We start from the raw sequence: 22,067 nt of genomic DNA on the forward strand, positions 1-22,067 counted from the left end.
GCGGAATGCATGCACTTAATGGCTGCGCCACCGGGCCAGCCCCAGAAGTCATTCACTTTTTTAAAAATTATACTGAATATGTTATGTGAACTGGAAATTTGTTAATTTAAGGAAAGCAACGAAAAAGGCACTCTAGGTGTACAAATTTCATTCAATGCAATAAGCATCTTCTATAATTACCATAGAACTCAATGTACTACAACTGCATTTTTGCAGGATCCAATAGAAATTATAGCATAAGGAAACATGTAGTATAAAGAAAGTTATTTTTATTTTAATGGTCTTATTTTCACATTTATAACATCACAAATTTGTGATATTATTATTATTATTATTTTAAGATTTTATTTTGTCCTTTTTCTCCCCAAAGTCCCCCAGTACATAGTTGTATATTTTTAGTTGTGGGTCCTTCTAGCTGTGGCATGTGGGACACCACCTCAGCATGGCTTCATGAGCAGTGCCACGTCCAAGCCCAGGATCCAAACCAGCAAAACACTGGGCCGCCAAAGCAGAGCATGCAGACTTAACCACTGGGCCATGGGGCCAGCCCCCTTTATATATTTTACATTAATTGCTTTGTCAAGAACTATCTTTTTAGGTACAAGAGTAAGGAACACGGATGGCCAGGGCAGAGCATGGGATGTTCAGTTAGACGTTTCTCAGTGTGACTGAAGTCAATTAGGAAATTAGACCTTCAGTTCAATTATGACATCACATTGTTTTTATACAATTATGCTGGCTGCCTAGGTTACTATTTGAAAAAATTGTTGCCACAGTAAAGGATGGAACCAAACATAATATTATTCTTTTCTCCTCAACAGAAAATATCTCATACTATGAAAGAAAATATACCTCTACACTTTCCTTCCCTGGTAAAAGAGTAGTACGAACCTACAGCTTTTTATATCTCTGCCAATTGGCTCTTCTTTACTCTCTTCTCTAATTTACGATTCCTGCTGACTGGCAGCAAGACATTAGTTTTTAAAGTGATAATGACAATACAATAAGCTAAGAAGAGTGACGATTATCTGAGAAGTTGATTTCTCCCTGAAAGGTGAAGACTGACAAAAACTATTCCTCCAGTGACCAATTCTCTGCCATCGTTTGACATACATTCTTGCTTCCCAAATTTTAGGTTCTTAAAAAATAAGTGAAAATAGGTAGAACGAATATATTGCAAAGATGGTAAAGAATATTAATTGACTCAAAAGACCACTGACAAAGGAATAAACTTCCACTGGTAGTATAAATGCCTTAGAAATCAGAATTAGGCCATCTTTAAGTAAAACTGACAACCACTAAACAGATTCTAAGAGAAAGGAAAAGGCTTACCAGGTTATTTAAAGAGAGTTTTCGTAGCAGAATTTATCTGAATCTAGTGAGATATAATCTTAAATATTCATTTAAAAATTTAAATTTACATGAAGATAAATACTAACTTTATTATAATTCCAACAAATAAATACTGAATCCTCTGACTTCTAAAAAACTTACAGTGTGAATTATAACATATGTATCAAAATGAAACAGGAGTAATCCATAAACCCAACAATTCCACTTCTATGAATCTACTGTGGAGATTTCTACAAGCCCCAAAAGATGTATGTCTGAGGTAATTATAAATTGGAAATAACCCGAAATGTCCACTATTAGATGGTTAAGTAAAATATAGCACCTATATACAATGCATAATTAAAAGTATTAAGAACAATGGCAGCAATATATATTTACTGACACTGAAAAGTATCTTTGACCTCAACACTGAATAAAACTAGCATCTATCTGTATAATAGGTACAATGTGACAGCATTTAAGAAAAACTTCATACCTATAGCTATAAGACTGTAGAGGGAGATGTCTGATAAGCTAATGTGAACAAAGGTTTCTGAGTGTAGCCTTTGGTGGATACTTTTTCCTTCTAGTTTTATATATTGCTTGTGTGTATGTGTGTTTAATTAGCATATATCATTAGAAAACCTCATAAAGCTATTTTAAAGATTGTTTGAGGCAAGGTCAAGAGAAATGAAGAAAAGTACAGTACCTTAAACGGTTGGTGTAGGTATCAACACAGGTCTTCATTTTGGCTAATAATGTACCAACAGAAGTTTGACACTCTGACTGTTCTTCTTCCTCTTCACCATTCTCTGTAGAAAGAGGTAACAACAGGGGCACCATGGACGTACAAGAAGCAATGGCCCGGAGCAATTCCAGCAGAGCTCGATAGAGTGGCACATGTCTTGCCATGTCAAGAACTATAAGAAGAGGGGAAAAATATAAAATGAGAACATGTGCAATATAAAAGTAAGTCCACAGCAATGCAGCTTCTACTTGAATCTTAAGATTAATTGGTTAGTTGGTAAACGGACTAATGCAGATGTTTATGAAGCACCAATGTAAAAAGCATAATAGACACTTTTAGGGAATAAAAATAAATAAGGGACAGAGTTGGGGAGAGAGCAAGAAATATAATTAAGCAACTACCTAGTTATATTACACATAAAAATTAAATAGCCCAGATAATAAATTATGGCAGTAAATACACTTATTAGCACGAAGTGGAAATATATTTTAAAAATTAAATTGAAGTGATAAAACCGCTGTATATTACGTAAAATAGAACAATATGATCACAGTTTATCAAAAGTATAATTCAACAAATTGTTAAAAAATTGATTATATGCTAACTTAATTATTACCTACAACTCAAATGAAATTTTTTCTTAAAACCACGTGCATCTAAGAATGGATTTCCTACTCTAAAAACATACGTAGCTCCTAACGTTTGTATAAATTTTGTTAAGTTTTATGGGTTTCTTCCAACTGGAATTTACTGTTGTGAATCATATGAGATCAGGATCTAATAAGTTTTTTCCTATACCAGTCACTGAAAAAAATTATTCTGTAAATATTTGTTATTTATTATGTTAGTTATTCCATAAATACTCACTGAACCTACTGTTAAACAGGCTGGGAATACAGCAGCGAAAAAAACAAACAAAAATCCCTGCCCTCATGTAGCTTACATTCTAGGTAGAAAAGGACAAATGAGTAAAAAATTTTTCACACACCAGTAAGTACTCTGAATGCTACACAGAAGGCTGAAACAGGGAGGGAGAATTAGGGGAGTACCTGGCGGATGTAGGAGTTACTTCACTGCCCAGAGAGCAATACTGGGATTAGAGTATCAGAGGATGAGGCATCACCTAGGAATCCTGGACTTCATGTGGCAACTGATATAAAGGGATAAAGGACTTAACAAAATTGATTCTGATGGTCCGATGACAAATAGGCTGTTCAGAGAAATGGAGGAGCAGGCCCTCGTTTCATACCTTGCAATGATGATGCAGAGGACTAGGGTAGGAAAGCATGATTGCCTCTTCTTTCCTCACTTATTTGAAATTTTACCCTCTCCATCTTTATCACATATAAATTTTCCATACATACTTGGTTATGGTTAAAGCCTCTTTTCCAACCCATGATCTAATCTTATTATTTACTATAATATTATAGTATAACTTAGTACAATACAGTTTTCAGGTAAGTCCAAGTTAAAACCCAAAGTTACTAATCAATAGGCATAAAACACAACATTAATACTTGTGAGGATATGGGAAAGCTAGACTTATAGAAACAGGTAAATATGCACATTGATAACCAGTTTGGCATTTAAAATGCCCATATTCTAATGACTTAGCAATATCACTTGCTACTAATTACCTATAAACAAGGGTAATCAATATAATACTGTTTACAATACTGAAAGTTGAAAGCAACCTAAGGGTAATAAATTAAAGGGCTAAATATATAACAACATATCCAAATGATTCTATCGTATGGGGCATTTAAAAAGAGTAAAGTAGATCTGTCTCCTACATGCATATTTGACTGAAATAAGTTGCAAAAAATACATGAAGATGACATTTATGTAAACACGGACTCAAATATTATTTGTTATGGCTGGAGAACTATGTAGGAATACTTAGAGAAAATCAATGAATTTCTAAACATTCATTTTACATACATGAGCACCATCTCAAACTGATCATCCTGACAAATAGTGAAACAATCCTGATAAGGCTATAGTCTCTTTTGACCATTTCTCTCCTTCTCCAGTCCTTCACCAGGCTTATCAACTTTGGTATGATACATCTCACCCTTTTTTCAACTCAGTGACATTTCTGTGTGTGTATTATTCTTTGGAGAAGGCATTATCACCCCCATTATGAGTATGAGGAACTAAGATTAAGTAAGTTGCACAGGCAGACAAATAGAAAACGGCAAGACCAACACTGACACCCAGGTACATCTAATTCTAGACATTTTTCATTATACCACGATGCTCCCTGAGTTGTCCAATATGGTAACCTCTGGCCACATATGACTACTTAAATTTAATTAAATGTAAAAGAATAAAAAATTCTGTCCTCAATTGTGCTAGCTGCATTTGAAGCGACCAATAGCCACACGAGTCCATACTGGACAGCATAGATACAGAATGTTTCCATCATAGCAAAAAATTCTCTTGCTTAGTTCCATTTTCAAGATCCAAATCCTGGGCCAGCCCCGTGGCCAAGTGGTTAAGTTCATGCCCTCTGCTGAGGTGGCGCAGGGTTTCGCTGGTTCGGATCCTGGGGGCAGACATGGCACCACTAGTCAGGCCATGTTGAGGCAGTGTCCCACATGCCACAACTAGAAGGACCCACAACTAAAATATACAACCATGTACTGGGGGGATCGGGGAAGAAAAAGCAGGGAAAAAAAAAAAGATTGGCAACAGTTGTTAGCTCAGGTGCCAATCTTTTAAAAAAAAAAAAGATCCAAATCCTTCATATTGTTTACATACACAAACTATGAAAAGTATGTGCGTATGGGCTCTATCCAAAGAGATGGGTCTTCCTCTAGCGGTTCTAGGTGTCACACAGCCAGTCACTATGCTTAAAAGAAAAAATCTTCAGACTATGTTCAAAACAGCAAGAATATTTTGTTTCAGGTTTACTTCAAAACAAAGGATACATACATGCACTGGATATACTTGTATAGATTTGGAATATTCAGAATATTAATCATAAACTAGTAACGGTAGTTTCCTGTGAAGAGAAGGATTAGGGTTTGGAGGGGCAATGTTAAGGGGAAATACTTTTCATCATATATCTGTTTGAACTGTTTTGTAATGGTTTATCAGAGTATCTGGAATGTAGTAAGTATTTTATTGATAATATAATTTAGTAATTACCAGATCATAGTAACTTGATAACACATAGACAATTTAAAGAATTTAAGCTATAAACACATGTACAAAAGGATTAAGCTATGATCTTGTCTCAGTTAGAAAAAGTGATATTATTATACATTATTTCTAGTTAAAATCTTAACAATTAATCTGACCTCTATATAAAAAGAAAAATACTTAGTATTTTAGACAGTGTGTTCATTAAAGGGTATAATTTTACTTTCTAATGTTATTAAATAATGTATAGTTACAGCCTTTCCTTAGAATTTGTGTCTTTCCTTGGATTCTTTTTTTTTTTTTAAAGATTTTATTTTTTTCCTTTTTCTCCCCAAAGTCCCCCAGTACATAGTTGTATATTCTTCGTTGTGGGTCCTTCTAGTTGTGGCATGTGGGACGCCGCCTCAGTGTGGTTTGATGAGCAGCGCCATGTCCGCGCCCAGGATTTGAACCAACAAAACACTGGGCCGCCTGCAGCGGAGTGCGCGAACTTAACCACTGGGCCATGGGGCCAGCCCCTCCTCGGATTCTTGTGAATGGAGTTCTCTGAATAGAATTTATGCTCCATATTATAATATGGCCTTCAAATAATCCATACTCCACTGCTCTGCAACATTCTAGTGCCATAAAAATAAAACACAACACAACAAAGCATGGCTTTTGGTAACATATATATATATTTAATAATATATATTCTTGGATCAGAGGAGCAGTAATATAAATTATACACTAAATCATATCTTATTAAGTAACTCCAAACATTAAGGTGATAGAGGATTATTATGTATACACAAAAACTGTCTTAAAGGGTTAATAATACACACTTTGCCAGGATAATAATCAGTGGGATTAAAACTGAACACCAATTTTGTCCTTACAACAAAACAATTGAGGCAATACCGTGTTCTTATTAAAAGACAACTACCCTGGAGAATTAAATCTAAAATGTTCTGATATATAAATAAACCATATGATCCAAAAAATATGAAGAAATAATTGACAAAGGAAATTTTAAATAAAATGAAAAAGTACATCTCCAAATGGCATAATAGTAGCTTCCCACTGGCCAATTTTTAAGGATAAAGGTATAAGTCAGAGTACATTGATTACTAACCCCCAAATGAAAATACTAATTATAAACAGTATGGTCAGTTTCCTTGCTAAAATTGAAAGACAACTAAGAAATCCAGGAACTGACTCTATGATCACATTATCATCAATTCACTGAAACCAGATACTAATTCTAGAAGTAATCCTCCTATAAATGTGGATTCGTGTAAAACTTAGACAAAATCTAAATGACATGTTATACAATTAGGAACAGTAATTAGTGGTACTAATTGGTAGTACATACTACAAAACTTAATAATACCTTTAATCACAGGTAACTAACACCAATGCAGTAAAATTTGTTTCCTAAGCACCCAATAAAGGACTCAGAAAACCACTGAAATCTCTGGACTTCTAGTCTAATACTATTTTCTTGTTGATTCTGCTTTACAAGAAAACAAATTTACACATTAATGGAACAATCATGATGCTTTAAAAACAAAGAAAATCACACTTTTCTGTATACTACTTCTGTCTCAAAGGTAAGTAGTAACAGTGATTATGATAATAATAGCAGCTAACACTGGGAGCACAAGTGCCAGGAGCTGTTCTAACCATTTTACATATATTAACTAATTTAATTCTCACAACCCTGTGAGGTAGTATTATCTTCATTTTCTACATGAGGAAAGTAAAGCAGAGAAAGAACGAAGAACTTGCTCAAGGCTGCACAAGCAGGGCAGTGGAGACGGCAGGATGCACACACAGGTCATCCAGCTCTGAAGTCCAGACCCTTAGCCACTCAAGTATAATGCCAAGCAAAGGTCACAGTTTCAGACAAAAGCACTAGCATGATTTACTAAGGGAGAGAGAAAAAGTGTTTTATGCCTGGGAAAAAAATTTAATATGGCCTGAAATTCCTCATAACAGTTTCCTTAAAGCACACTAAAAAGTGCTAGTCACTTTTAAGCTTTAATACTATATAATTCATAACCTTAAAAAAAATATTTTCAACATATTTTTACAGCAAAGTCTCAAATTTAGCTTTCTACTACATTCACATGGTAAAATGAGAAATTTAGCCTTTTATGTATTTTAATTCTTTGGAATCTTAAAGTGTCAGGCTTTTCTAACTGTCATTTTGTTACAAAAAACTCTGTAAGTAACCCAAGCAAAATCATTAAATCATTTCCAGATGATTTACTTATAACTTTTAAAATCAATTTACAGAGGCATAATTTACAATCAATAAGATGAACTAATTTTAAGTGTGCATTCAATGCCTTCTGACAATAAACACTCCTGGGTAATCACTGCCCAAACGAAAATACAGAATACTTCTATTATCCCAAAAACTTCTCCTTACACCCCTTTGTAGTTAGTCATTCTCCTCTTGCCAGCTTCAGGCAACCACTCCTATGCTCTCACTGTGGAAAGCAGATAATAAACAAAGCAAATAAACAGAGAAAACCAACACCAATCGGTTCTTTAAAAAAGAAAAGAAAATCTGAATAGCCGCGTGCACTTAAGGAAATTGAATTCTTAACTAAAAACATTTTATTAAAAAACTTCAGGCGGCTTCACAGATAAATTTTATCAAACATTTAAAAACTACATAGTATTAATCTTACACGACCTCCTTCAGAAAACAGAAGAAGTAGGAACAACTCATTTTGAGGACAAAATTAACCGTATACCAAAATGAGACAAAGACATCACAAGAAAGAAAACTACAAATCAATAACGCTCATGAACACAGAAACAAAAAAGGATAATAAATCACAACCAAGTGAGATTTATTCCAGGAATGCAAGGTTGACCTAACATTTGAAAAGTCAATGTAATTCACCATATTAACGGACAAAAAAAGAAAAGCCATATTATCATCTTAGCAGATCTAAACTAATCATTTAACAAAATTCAGAACTCATTTATGATAAAACTAGAACCAAACTAGGAACAGAAGAAAGGTGCCTCAACCTGATAAACCTGGGCATCTAAAAAAAACTCTAGATCAACCATCATATCTAATGGTTAAAGACTCAATACTTTTCCCCAAAACTGACAAAGTCTGCATAATCTCAACAGTACAATAAAAAATACTTTTTTAAAGAAACAAACAAAAGGCATACATATGGTCAAGGAAGAAATAAAATTGTCTTTAATGTACATGGCATGATTATTTACACAGAAATCCTAAGGAATAGTAAAACTAAGTAGTTTCACACGGTAGTAAGATATAAGGTGAATAAATTAAATTCAACTATATTTTTATATACTAGTAACAACAGGAAAATGAATTTTTAAAAAACAGTATCATTTACAATAGCAAAAAAATGAAATTGGGATTTTTTTTTTAAGTGAGGAAGACCGACCCTGAGTTAACATCCATTGTCAATCTTTCCCTTTTCACTTGAGAAAGATTGTCCCCGAGCTTACATCTGTGGCAATCTTCCTTCATTTTGTATATGGGACACACCCACAGCATGGCTTGATGAGCGGTGTGTAGATCTGCACTTTGGACCCAAACCTGTGAACCCTGGGCCACCACAGTGGAGCACACAGACTTAACCACTATGCCACCAAGCCAACACTGGGATAAATTTGTCATAAGTTCAAGAATACAAAAGCACTGCTGAGAGACATTAAAGGAAATCTAAACAAACAGACATACAATGTTCATAGACTAGAAGACTCAATACTATTAAGAAGTCAATTCTCTCCAAATTGATATACAGATTGAATGCAATTTCAACCAAATTCCCAATATGCTTTTCACTGGGAATAGAAATTGACAAGATGACTGAAATATGTAAATGGAAATGCAAAGGATCCAGAGAATCAAAACAATTACAACTGAATTTTACTTGCCATAAGATTACAAATTTTACAATTAATGCATCTTAAAGAGTAAGTAAATTCTATAGATATTAACTGACCAAATGCTTGCCATTTTGAAACTATCTAGTGGAACAAATAAGAAAAAGAAACCAAAAAAATCTACAATGATACTTGACTAAAAAAATCCCAGGGCTGGCCACATGGCATAGTGGTTAAGTTTGGCACAGTCCACTTCAGCAGCCTGGGGTTTGTGGGTTCAGATCCCAGGCACAGACCTACACCACTTGTCAGCCATGCTGTGGCAGTGACTCACATACAAAATGCAGGAAGACTGGAACAGATGTTAGCTCAGGGCTAATCTTCCTCATGCAAAAAAAAAAAGGGGAGGATTGGCAACAGATGTTAGCTCAGGATGAATGTTCCTCAGCACAAAAAAACCCCTAAAAAACAAACAAACAAAAACAATGCCTACAGCAGAAAGCCTCTGGGCAAAAACAAAACAAAAATTCTTTATAAATCATGTAAAGCCTGTTTGGCTTAATAGATGACTGACCAAAATACTTGCATTGTAGAATTTCTACTCATTCCAGTCCACATAAAAGTTTTAAGGGCTTAGCTACGTAAACTTTGATGTTTCAACACCAGCCTTTCTCTCTTCTCTCCATTTTTATAGAAATAGCTAATCTGTTTAAGTCCCAAACATTTTTATGGTCTTATCATCTTCTTCTATTACCAAACTGTCTATTTATATTTCTAGCTCTATATATGCACAGTCATTAAATGTTACTGATTACTATTTCTGGATGGTGGTACATGAGGTAATTTATTTTTAAATTAATTTTTACTTTCTCCCTTGTCCTTTCAGGCGATGCTTAAGTTATCTATAGCACTCATAAAATGATGTCTTAGATTTGCTTTAAAATAATCTCCCATGTGTATATATGTGTTTAGAAAAAACTGGGTAAGGATATAAATGAAAAGCATGTCCATGTGTTTATCACTGATGAAGCTGGGTGATGGAGTTCATGGGGGTTCATTATGTTACAATCACTACTTTTACATACTTTGAACTTTTCCATAATAAACGATTTTATTAAATTGTCATGGTCACAAAAGACGAAAAGTCTAAGCAATGTTCCAGATTGAAGGAGATGAAAGAGGTTACTAAATGTAACATGTGATCTTAGATTAAATTTTGGACAAAAAGCAGTATTTTTTTTTGCTATAGGGGACATGATTGGGACAACAGATGAAATACGAATGGTATCGGTGGATTAGATGATTAGATGGTTGTATTGTATCAATCTTAATCTTTAGATTTTGATTACTGTAGTTTGGTTATGTAGTGGACTGCCTTTGTCTTTGGAAATAAACCCTGAAATTCTTAGGGGTAATAGGGTTAACATGTCTGTTACATATGTCTCACAAATGGTACAGCAAAATTAATGTGTGTATCTATATAAAATTTACATACGTTTGTATGGCTGGAAGGAAGTTGGTATAGAACTTTTATAAAGGTGTGTGGAAATAGCTGCTCAACTTACTGCTATAACGTCTATAAGAAAAAGTTAAAATCTGTCAAAATAACAAATTGACACAACTTTTGAATAAGCAATTCTAGTAATTCTAAAAATTAACCCTATAGATAAAATTATGAAGGTCACCAAAATTAGTCACTGCAGCATTCTTTATAAACAGGCAAAGAATCAATTTATGTTTGTCAGTATGGAGTTGTTTTAATTACTAAATATCAATTATGCAGTCACAAAAATGAAGATATGCTTTATGCTGCATTGGAGAAAATTCCAAAGTATGTAATTTGGGGGTGGGAGGAACAGAGAATAGAAACATGGTTGCCTGGTACATTACCATTTGGGTAAAACATATAACAAAACAAAACAATGACAAAGATGACGGAGAGCATGTATTTGTATTTACTTGTTATATATACATAGGATCGCTATAAAAAAATATAAGAAATTAGTACTATTGATTATCTCTAGGGAGCTGAATTGGCTAGCTATAGGACAGGGGCAGGAAGACAACCATTTATTGGATACGATCTTAAAGGCTGTGAATTTTTTTATTTTATTTTTTTTATTTATTTTTTTTAAAGATATTATTTTTTTCTTTTTCTCCCCAACGCCCCCCAGTACATAGTTGTATATTCTTCGTTGTGGGTCCTTCTAGTTGCGGCATGTGGGACGCTGCCTCAGCGTGGTCTGATGAGCAGTGCCATGTCCGCGCCCAGGATTCGAACCAACGAAACACTGGGCCGCCTGCAGCGGAGCGCGCGAACTTAACCACTCGGCCACGGGGCCAGCCCCAAGGCTGTGAATTTTTTAAAAAGTGAATATAATACTTGGGTAAAGAAAAAGTTATGTATTTTAATATTTAATAAAACTAATGTTACAAGGGAAAAGCATAACACTGTACATTTAGGTATGTGTTGAATTTTTACTTTCAAGAAATTAATGGATGTAAAATAGCCCACTGTAAGGATATAGAATATTTAATTAATAAGAGAACAAAATTTTTTTCTAGGTTTATAAGGCCTCAATTTTTTTTCCTCACTGGCATGACAGCATAAGGAGTTCAGTGAACCTGCTCCCCAAGGAAACTGATAAAAATTCTTTAAAAGACACCACCACTTAGGGTCTCTGGAAAGAGGAGCCCTAAGAGCATACAACAAACTGAGAAAACATCTTCTCAAGAAAACCTACTAAAACTCAGTCAGAAAAGCAAGAGTCTGTGGTATTTGAATCAAGATCTTACTCTCCACTCAGCAAGAAAAGAAAATCCACTCCAGACTAATAGAAGCAAGGCTCCCTCTCTCCCTAGCTCAAGTTGGAAGATCATCATCTGAGGAGGGGCAAGATTTCAGCATTTCTCATCCTACCACCAGCTACTTGCTGTTGTGGCTAAGTTCCAAGTAAGTATGGCTAAAAGGTAGATGCTTCCTTCTGTCCAGACCCCACTCATGGGACAGAGAATCTGAACAGATAATTCTCTACAGAAGACACACAACTAGCCAACGAACACATGAAAAGATGCTCAACATCATTAGTCATCAGGGAAATACAAATCAAAACGACAACAAGATACTTACCATCTCATATCCACTATCATGGCTGTAATTAAAAAGTCAGGTAATAACATTACAATGTGAACCAGCACTTCCACTCCTAGGTATATACGATCCAAAGGGATTGAAAGGAGGAACAAAAATAGATATTTATATACTCATATTCACTGAAGTATTATTCACAATAGCCAAAAGGTGTGAACAACTCAAATGTCCATCAGCTGATGAATGGATAAGCAAATGTGGTAGGTATCCACACAATGGAATATTATTCAATCATAAAAAGGAATTAAGGACTGATATATGCAACAATATCAACGAACCTTGAAAACATTATACTGAGTGAAAGAAGCCAGTTACAAAAGACTATATATATAATCCCATTTATATGAAATGTTCACAATGGGCAACTCTATTTATAGAGAAAAAGCAGATTAGTGGTTGCTCAGGGCTGGAGGAGTGATGAGAGAATAGAGGGATGAGAGCTAAAGGGTACTATATGGTTTCTTTTTAAAGTGATAAAAATGTTCTAAAATTTGATTGTGGTGATGGTTGTACATATCTGTGAATATGTCAAAAATCATTGAATGTGCACTTTAAGTGGGTGAATAGTATGGTAAGTGAATCATCTCCCAATAAAGCTGTTATTAAAATTTTTTTTCTTTTTGGTTAAGTACTTATTCACATACCATTTGCTCTTTCTTCTTCTGGGATATTTATTTTCTTCAACTGCTTTATAACACTACTGTGCATATGAGGAAAAGAACACAATATGTTTTATAAATATTTTCCCCTAATATGTTGTTTTCATTTTCAAATATATGTAAACACAGACATAAATGCATACTCCTTCAACTTCTTTCAACCTGGGACCAGCAAAAGAATAAAGCCTTAGAAAAACTTTCCCTATTCTACAGAAATTTTTTTTTTTTTTTAAGATTGGCACCTGAGTTAACATCTGTTGCCAATCTTTTCTTCTTCTTCTTCTCCTCCCCAAAGCCCCCCAGTACACAGTTGTATATTGTAGTTGTGGATCCTTCTGGTTGTGCTATGTAGGATACTGCCTCAGAATGGCTTGATGGTGCCATGTCCGTGCCCAGGATACAAAGTGGCGAACTCAGGCTGCCAAAGCCGAGCGCAGGAACTTAACCACTTGGCCATGGGACTGGCCCCCGACTGAGGTTTTGAATGGCTTCCATTTCTACATTTAAGTATTTGAAACATTAGAATTTACAATGAAATAAATATAGCCAGTTATCCAAAGATTTCCATTTGTATTGTTTTATAAACTCATTTAGTAAAATATTGCACTGTATTTTACTCTTCCCAGTCTTGTCCCATGTAACATACAATGAAAAATAGAATATAAATCATCCCAATAAAAACCTCAAGTTATTTTGTGGATATTGATCAACTGATTCCAAAATTATACAGAAAGGCAAAATACCCAGAATGGCTGACAATACTGAGGAAGAACCACCACCATCAGAGGACTGATCCGACCAGACTTCAGGGGTTACTATAAAGCTATGATAATCAAGACAACATAATATTGACAAAAGAATAGACACATAGATCAATGGAAGAAAAATGGTCACAAAAATCTGTGCATCAAGGTTTACACCAGCTTTATTCATAACTGCAAAAAACTGGAAGCAGTCAAGATGCCCTTCAAAGGTGATGGATAAACTAACTGTGGTATATCCATATAATTGGAATATTATTCCACGATAAAAAGAAATGAGCTATCAAGCCACAAAAAGACATGGAGGAAACTTAAACGCATATTGCTAGGTGGAAGAAGCCAGTGTGATAAGGTTATATACTGTATGATTCCAACTATATGATTCTGGAAGAGGAAAAACCATGGAGCCAGTAAAAAGATCAGTGGTTGTTACAGGTTTCAGGAGGGAGAGGGGGAGGGTGGGATGAATAGGTAGAGCACAAGGATTGCCTAGGACAATGAAACTATTCTGTATGATACTGTATTGTTGGAAGGCATGACACTACGCATTTGTCAAAACCCACAGAACTGCACAACACAAAGAGTGAACCCTAACGTAAACTACTGACTTTAGTTAAAAATAATGTATCATATTAGTTCATCAATTGTAATATGTACCACACTAACATAAGACGCGAATAATGGGATATTATGAGTGGAAGAGAGAAGGGGGTATATGGGAACTCTGTACTATCTGCTCAATTTTCTGTAAACCTAAAACTGCTTTAAAAAATAAAGTCTACTAATTAAAAAAGTAAACTACATAAAATCATAACATTTTAGGTAAAATTATACAAGAATGTAAGTGATCCAAGATGTTGATTTTTAAAAAATAATTAAACGGTTACAAAGTTATCAAGAACAGGAAAAACCACAAAATGAGGAGCTACTTCTCCATTATAAGAATAATGCCAAGAAGAGTCCAACATGCTAAAACTATCAATACGGAAGAAAGGGGAAAAAAGATACCACAAACTTGCAACAAAGGCATGGTTGACAATTTAAATTTTTTTTCAATCTGGAAATAAATGGGCCTACAGAAAATAAGACAGCTCTTCTAAAATATAAGAAACATGGTATTTCCTTTTATTCTATTGGTATTTCTTTTATTCAGTTAAGTTGGCAGTGGAAAGAGCCTACTGAAATCTTAAATTACGGAAACAGAAGAAGATATTCTCCTCATATCAGGGAGGGATGAAAGCAAAAGCTGTAGAGACAGGGTAGTAAGTAGTGGACAATGAGACTGAGAATAGTACTAACAGCATGAGACATAAAATCGTAGGTTCAATTTACAAGGAACTTTAAATAAATGTCATTGCTGCGTCATTTCTTATGATTTGCATTTTTTAAAAAGTGTTCCTGGAGTTTCTTTTCTATGTTTTTTTATGAGGAAGATTGGCCCTGAGCTAACACCTGTTGCCAATCTTTCTCTTTTTTTTTCCCTCCCTAAAGCCCCCCCAGTACATGGTTGTATATTCTAGTTGTAGGTCCCTCCAGTTCCTCCATGTGGGATGCCGCCTCAGCATGGCTTAATGAGTGGTGCATAGGGCCATACCTGGGATCTGAACCCATGAACCTTGGGCCACCAGAGCAGAGCACACCAACTTAACTACTATGCCATCGGCCGGCACGCATTTTTTTTTTTAATGACACCTCTGTGGTTTTAAGATTTTATTTTTTTTTCATTTTTCTCCCCAAAGCCCCCCAGTACATAGCTGTATATTCTCCGTTGTGGGTCCTTCTAGTTGTGGCATGTGGGATGTCACCTCAGCGTGGCTTGAAGAGCAGCGCCACGTCTGCGCCGAGGATTCGAACCAACGAAACAATGGGCCGCCTGCAGCAAGCGCGGGAACTTAACCACTCGGCCATGGGGCCAGCCCCCGGGCACGCACTTTTAAACTATCACATGTGGGTGGGCGGTCAGTGAACAAAAGGAGTCAGTAAACGTTAACAAACTCTTAAAGAAAACCTGTCAGAGTACAAAAGAGATCATTTCGATCTTGAATTCCCTAATCCTGTTTTTTGCCATGAAGAGCTTCATCAGAAAACCCTTAGGTATCTTTAAACTTAGTTCCTTTTCACACAGCACACTTCTTGTTACTGAAGGATTAAATGTGACCAGCCTGACAAAGAAAGAGCAGAGGCACAACATTTTTGCAATGCCATATCTGCAAGAGTGGCTTGTGGCTCCTTATTTACTCAGCAAGTGCTGAGTGCATGTTCAATGTTACTGCTTACTATTATGCAATCAAAGTCACTATCGTTCTGATCCTCAGATGTGCCTGTTTGCTGAATTATGCAATGCTTGAAAAATACCTTGTGATTATCATCAACAACTACAGATAGTGGTGTGTGACATTACTCTAATTGTTATAGTAAGAGAAATTTTCTAATTTGCAAACAGAAACTAGGACTAGGTAGAATTAGAAAATTCTCATTTTCTGTATTTGAAACTACAACATTTCAGCGGGGAAAAGGATATTCAAATGACTGAAAAGAAACAGAATAGTTCAAAGGTTCATCAGACAGAAAATTCATAAGAAATAACAATAAACATTAGCATGCTTTTGTGAAACACAATTCAGCATGTATAAAAGCTAAAAATAATTCTAAGACAAAAATGGAACACATTTACCGTTTGGCTTATCACTGGCTAGTTACCCTGAAATTTACCACGGACTAGTAATGAAGACCCATCCCTTCGGGAGAATTGAAAACATTTGCCACCTTCTATATGAAGCTTGTCCAGGTTTTGTTCACTTCTTTTTCTCTGAGTGTAAACAGAAGCTCTCCATGAAGAGAAAATGTTCGTTCATCACTACTATGGACTAAAGCAGGATATCTGATAACACTTTATTCCTGACACAATGTAGGGTAAGGAATACTTCTCTTTTAATTATTTTAAAACTCTGACATGTAGTAACTTCATTGTTTTAGGCTAAAATATGTACTGATCATACATAAATATCAGACATTAACTGAAGTTCATATTAAATACGTCAGCTTAGATATATGTAGAAAATTTAAAGATATATTTATAGCTACTAAATTTAGAATTCATAATATATAAACGGTAGAATTTAATGTGTGCCTTTTCATATTTTCTATTATTTTGTCCAACTGTTAACAGATTATTTGAAGTTGTACTAAAACACATTTTCTATAATTTTCCACCATCTTAAGAAAGTAAAACAGAACTGCACATTGAAAAATTATGCAAGAAAAACAAGTATAGAAAATTTATTTTACTATTTCTCTATATAGTTCAAAGGTACCTTTCCCAGGGATTTGTTTCACAATCAATTTTCTTTTTCTCTAGACTAAGAGATTTTCTGGGAAAATGGGTACTTCTGTCAACACTACAGCAGAAGACGTAAAGAAGCAAGAAGACAAAGAAGAAAAAGAAGAATCTATCTTGGTCATGTTAAGCATTATTGGGATAGTACTTAACCTCTTAGTAATGGTTTTTGTATATATCTGTACCACACTCTCACAGGTTGCATTCAGGACAAAACCCAGAACTAACAAGAATGATTTCTAAGACTACCCTTTAAAAGTACATTTCCAGAAGATGACGACACACATTCCAGGGTAAGTGCCTTGCTCCCGAGTGCAGCCATGAATATGGACAATAAAGACTTACTGCCAGAAAACATGCGAGATCTGGCAACGTAAACAAGACACAAAAGCAACAATGCCACAGACATTTTTCTAAAAGCACATATTGAACATACATTATTTACAATCACATACATATTTATGTTTTCTTTAAGCCCCCAATAATCTATCTAATATAGGAAAGGGAAATTTAGTCAGTACGGGAAAGACAACTAACAAAATGTACAGGAAAATAAAGCTTTAGTCAACATTAATAAACACTGAATATTTTCAAAGTCATTGTCTTCCTTAGGATTTATATTTAATACTTCAAAAATGGCATGCTTTATAATGATTTTTTTGTAGTTAAGCAATTGTCACTGTAAGATTACACAGAAAATGAACATTACCTAGAAAAAGCATCTTGTTCTGTGACGAATCTTCAGCATGTGCTGACTTTATTTCTCTGATGAATTTCAGTAACATAAAATAGGAGAGGCTCACCTAAAGTGTAAAAACCTCAACTCGATCTAATATTACTATTTGTTTATGCAACGTTGAGCAGACTTAAAATCTAGTGTGAAAATTAAATAAATTCATTCTTCAAATACTTAATTTTCAATTAAAGAATGTATCCATTCTTACTTTGCCTAACTTGAAATATAAAATCACCTTATATTTCATGGAAATATCACACGGAAACAAAGCAATAAGAGATACTTAAATTATTTCTCTGTAAATTATAAATTCTTTCAAGTAACTGAATACTAAAACTTAATACATAAGTATCTGCAACAAATATCTCTACAAGTAACACGGTTAATGTGTGTATGTTAAAAGATAATCATCTAACACATACGTTTTGCCTAGTAAACTAATTTATTCAAAAGGCAGCTCAATTGTTTAGTACTGATCTAAAAACCTGACTCTTATAGTTATAATCCTTCCTAACTCTATATTTTCTCTAGCAGATCAATAGCTGTAGAAATTACACTCAAACAAAATACAGTTTAAAAAGGTTGAAATAAACATTGGCTACAGTAAAGTAACAGAGACAGAATTTTTTCATCTAGAGTACTCTTAAATTCTCACTAAAATGCAATTCAATAAATAAACCAGAAACTATTCTTTGATACTACACATTTAAAAATAAAACATGGCTCTGCAGTTAAGATCCCTGCAAATGAGATTATTAAAAGGATATCTTAAGTGAGCACAAATCATTAAGAATATTTGTCCATTAATAAAATATCAGTTAGCAGTTGTTTTATTGTAGAGTAATGAATGTAATATGTAATTAGCAGTAATTCCACCATATGTAAGTGCTGTAACAGAAACATCAATGAGTTTTACACAAATACTTCGATGAACATAACTTCTGTATCTAACAATTCATAAACAATCTTTCATCTCCCTTTCAATTTTTCCATTATTTAATTTATTGAATTTATAGTCCTCCACCAAGCTTTATCCAACAAATTGTTTTGGAGATTCATGTCAATCATAGATATGCTGAATTCTGGCTCAAGCTGGCATTTAAGCCAGCCACTAGACAAAAAGAATGAAATACACGGAAACCCACATCAAAGGGTCAAAGATTTCTGGCAGAGGATCAAAGTATGAACATTTTTTATACAAGTCACGGCCAACTTGCTCTACCCAGCTGCAAGGGTATTCTACTGGGGGAAAAATGTGTGTGTGTGTGTACACGTGAAACCTTTTACAGTTTCTCATATCAATCTAATTCTATGACTATTTTAGCCAATTCCTTTTTTACAGGATCTTTTAAAAAGCATTCCATTGATTTATCATATAAACATCTAGTCTGTGTAATATTTAATCATGTAATGGCAATACCACTGGCATAAATAAATCCAAAAACAACTAACTCTTACAGGCTTTATACACACACACACACACACACACACACACACATATACGGCACAGGTGGAGTTGTTTATATAAAAGAAATGGAGAGCTATGGTTAATCTGGCAGATTGGTTAGGTGGAATCTTATTAAGAAAATTTATACTATAACCAGACTGCAATGTGAGCAGTGAAAATATAAGCATTAGGTACACTGCCAACTAACAGGAGGGGAAAGACCACTGTACTCTGAGAATCAAGGAAAGCATCTCCGAAGTGTTGCAGATATGTTACCTTTACAAGCACAAATCAAATCATTTGGCAATCCATCTAAATTTCACTTTAAGCAACCTCTCCTCCTCATAAGATTTACCAGTATAACGATTTAACAGATAAACTGATGTATTCTATACCAAAGATATTTTCACATAGGATGCCTTTGACAAATATGAGAATTTTACACAAAAGGAACTAATATTTGCTGACAAGCAACTATGTGCCAGAGACACTCATGAGTGGCCATTAACATGTTCAAAATTTTGGTACTCTGTTACTCTTTTACCAAGAATGAAATGGCTGACAGGTCCTGACAGTATCTTATTTTTCAACCATATGTAGAAATAATTACATTAAATATAGGCAAGTGTTCCAAATTTTATTTGTACTTTCCAGCTAATTTTCAAGAAAACTGGAGCATATTATAACACAGTCTGGGATAAAATGGCATGCAACTCTACTCAGTAAAATAATCTTTTAAAACTTTCACCTATTTCTGACCCAGTATTAAAACAGTGAAAATAAATGGCATATACAATACAACTCAAAAGTTTCAAACGAATTATTACCAAGAAAACTATAAATAAGGATATGCAGTGAAGTACCATGTGTTATGACAGCTCAATAATTTCTACTTATTTGTTTCTCAGGCAATGAGTATCAACAAAACAAGCAAAATAATTTTCATAAATGACAAAATCATATATTTTCTGTGGATAAACCAGTATCTTTCCGTGTAACAGCACTAATACAATTTCTAAGCCCTCAGAGAACAACAGGTCCTCTAGAATTTGCTGCCCTGAGGCCTAGAAAGATGGGCACACTTCTAACTGTACATTTACTTTGAAGTAACTTTTTAGTAATAACTTCTGGATTTAAAGAATGTGGCTATATTTTAATTAAGTCATTTGCCATAATGACAAAATTAACTTTATTCTCAAATAGTATATGCATGAAATTAAACTTAAATCCTAACTTTTTGAGGAATATAACAAAAGATAAGATATAATAAGAACTTTAAACACACAAAATCCAGTGTAAGAAAAATAAGACGGTGTAATGAAGTATTTAATAATGGGTTTTGTTCCACTACAGCTAGTTAGGGAACTACCAAACAAATACAGTGAAAACGAGAAAATTTTAACGCAAGTATGTACCACCATTTAGCTAAGACAACCAGCCAAATTAATAGATACTTTATAATGTTCCCAATAAAAAAAGTCCTGTGCTTTTTCTCTAATTTGTACCTTCCATACTGAAAACATCCATTTATGTCTCGCTTTAATATTTAAAAATATGTGAGTTTAATAATGGTCATATTACTGCTAAACAGTTAAACCTGGGTGACAATAAATTTCTCTGGATTTCCTTTTACTCATTTGTTCCTTCCTAAGAAGTATATACACAGGGATTGAACAGGATACTCTAATTTCTCTTTCTGAAATGATATTTACCTCCCTACTATGAAATCAGCACTAAAAAGGTAGACATTTTATAATGATAAAGGATTTTCAGCATGTTCCACTAAATTAATGGGAAGTAATTTAATGTACCCAGTGGTGCTGTTTTCTGAAAATAGGAACACATCATCTTCCAAAATGGGAATGAGATGAGGTGAGGGTGAGGGACTCTAAAGTAACATTTTATCTGTTAACTCTCACATTCATCCATTTTTGTGAAGTATTTCTAGTAATGAAACAGGGTTTCCACCTAGTGGCCAGTGGGGTAACTGCAGGCTTACGAAAAAGCATAAATGCAACTGACTGGCTCAAGGAAAAATGATCCTTGTTTACAATGCAGTTTTCAAAATAAGAGGACTATGATAAATGGACATTAGAATGTTGTGAGTGAGAGAAATCAAAACGAACACATTCTATGAGGATTTTCCTTTCTACCTAAGAAATTGTTCATAAAAATAACTACTTTCTCTCTTTTAGAGTTCCTATCACTCCTTATTAAGTATGATACTGGAGATAAAATATCCTAATACAAACATATAATTCACTTGTTTCAGTTACCTACCTTGAAGCTGTGGCTTCAAATTTACTGTTTTATAAATTTTCTCACAAGTCTCTCAATTACAGACTTAGCTTATTGAATTAAGCTTTTGAAGAAAAATCCAAAAATACATATTTTAAAAATTACTGTTTGCTACATACAGTTGGCCAACAGAGTTATGTTACTAATTTCATGTTAATCCAATGTGCAAAAACCAAGCAAGAACACTAACAAATGTCCTTCTTTTAGTTAGCATAAAAGAACTATTATGTAAGCTTCAAACTCACTAATCTATTTTAAGTAAATAGAAGCACGCTGTAACCTTTCACTAATCTGGTTAATTTAGGCTAAATATGAAGACTTATATTGCTGCTATGATGCCATCAAACCAAACACTTCAAAAACTTCTCCATTCCTTCACAAATAATAAGCTTTTAAACGTTCTTCTCCACCCATTTTAAGGCCACCAAAGAGAGGCTAATTATGAAAAGGTTATAGTAGGACAACTACTATTGGGCTATTAAAAATTCCTGCTAGAAACACAGTGAATTCATAAATGAAGAAATATTAGGATTTTCTCCTAACAATCATAAATCTGTATAAAGCTCTAGATACATACATAG

The 22,067-nt window shown here is 34.3% G+C and overlaps 1 protein-coding gene across 27 annotated transcripts in view; it reads right to left on the reverse strand.

Annotated features, from left to right (window-relative positions):
• Window positions 1-22,067, reverse strand: part of BIRC6 (baculoviral IAP repeat containing 6) — a 222,506-nt gene that overhangs the window by 35,569 nt on the left and 164,870 nt on the right. For all 27 annotated transcript variants that reach the window (XR_011426501.1, XR_011426502.1, XR_011426503.1 and 24 more), the window contains one exon: window positions 2,042-2,252. Coding sequence is in view for 24 of the 27 variants with exons in the window: in XM_023619262.2 (XP_023475030.2) it covers window positions 2,042-2,252 (211 nt within the window). In the remaining 3 variants the exon portion in view is untranslated. The remainder of the gene's footprint in view (window positions 1-2,041; window positions 2,253-22,067) is intronic.

Source organism: Equus caballus, chromosome 15 (assembly GCF_041296265.1).
Source record: "Equus caballus isolate H_3958 breed thoroughbred chromosome 15, TB-T2T, whole genome shotgun sequence".
NCBI lineage: Eukaryota > Metazoa > Chordata > Mammalia > Perissodactyla > Equidae > Equus > Equus caballus.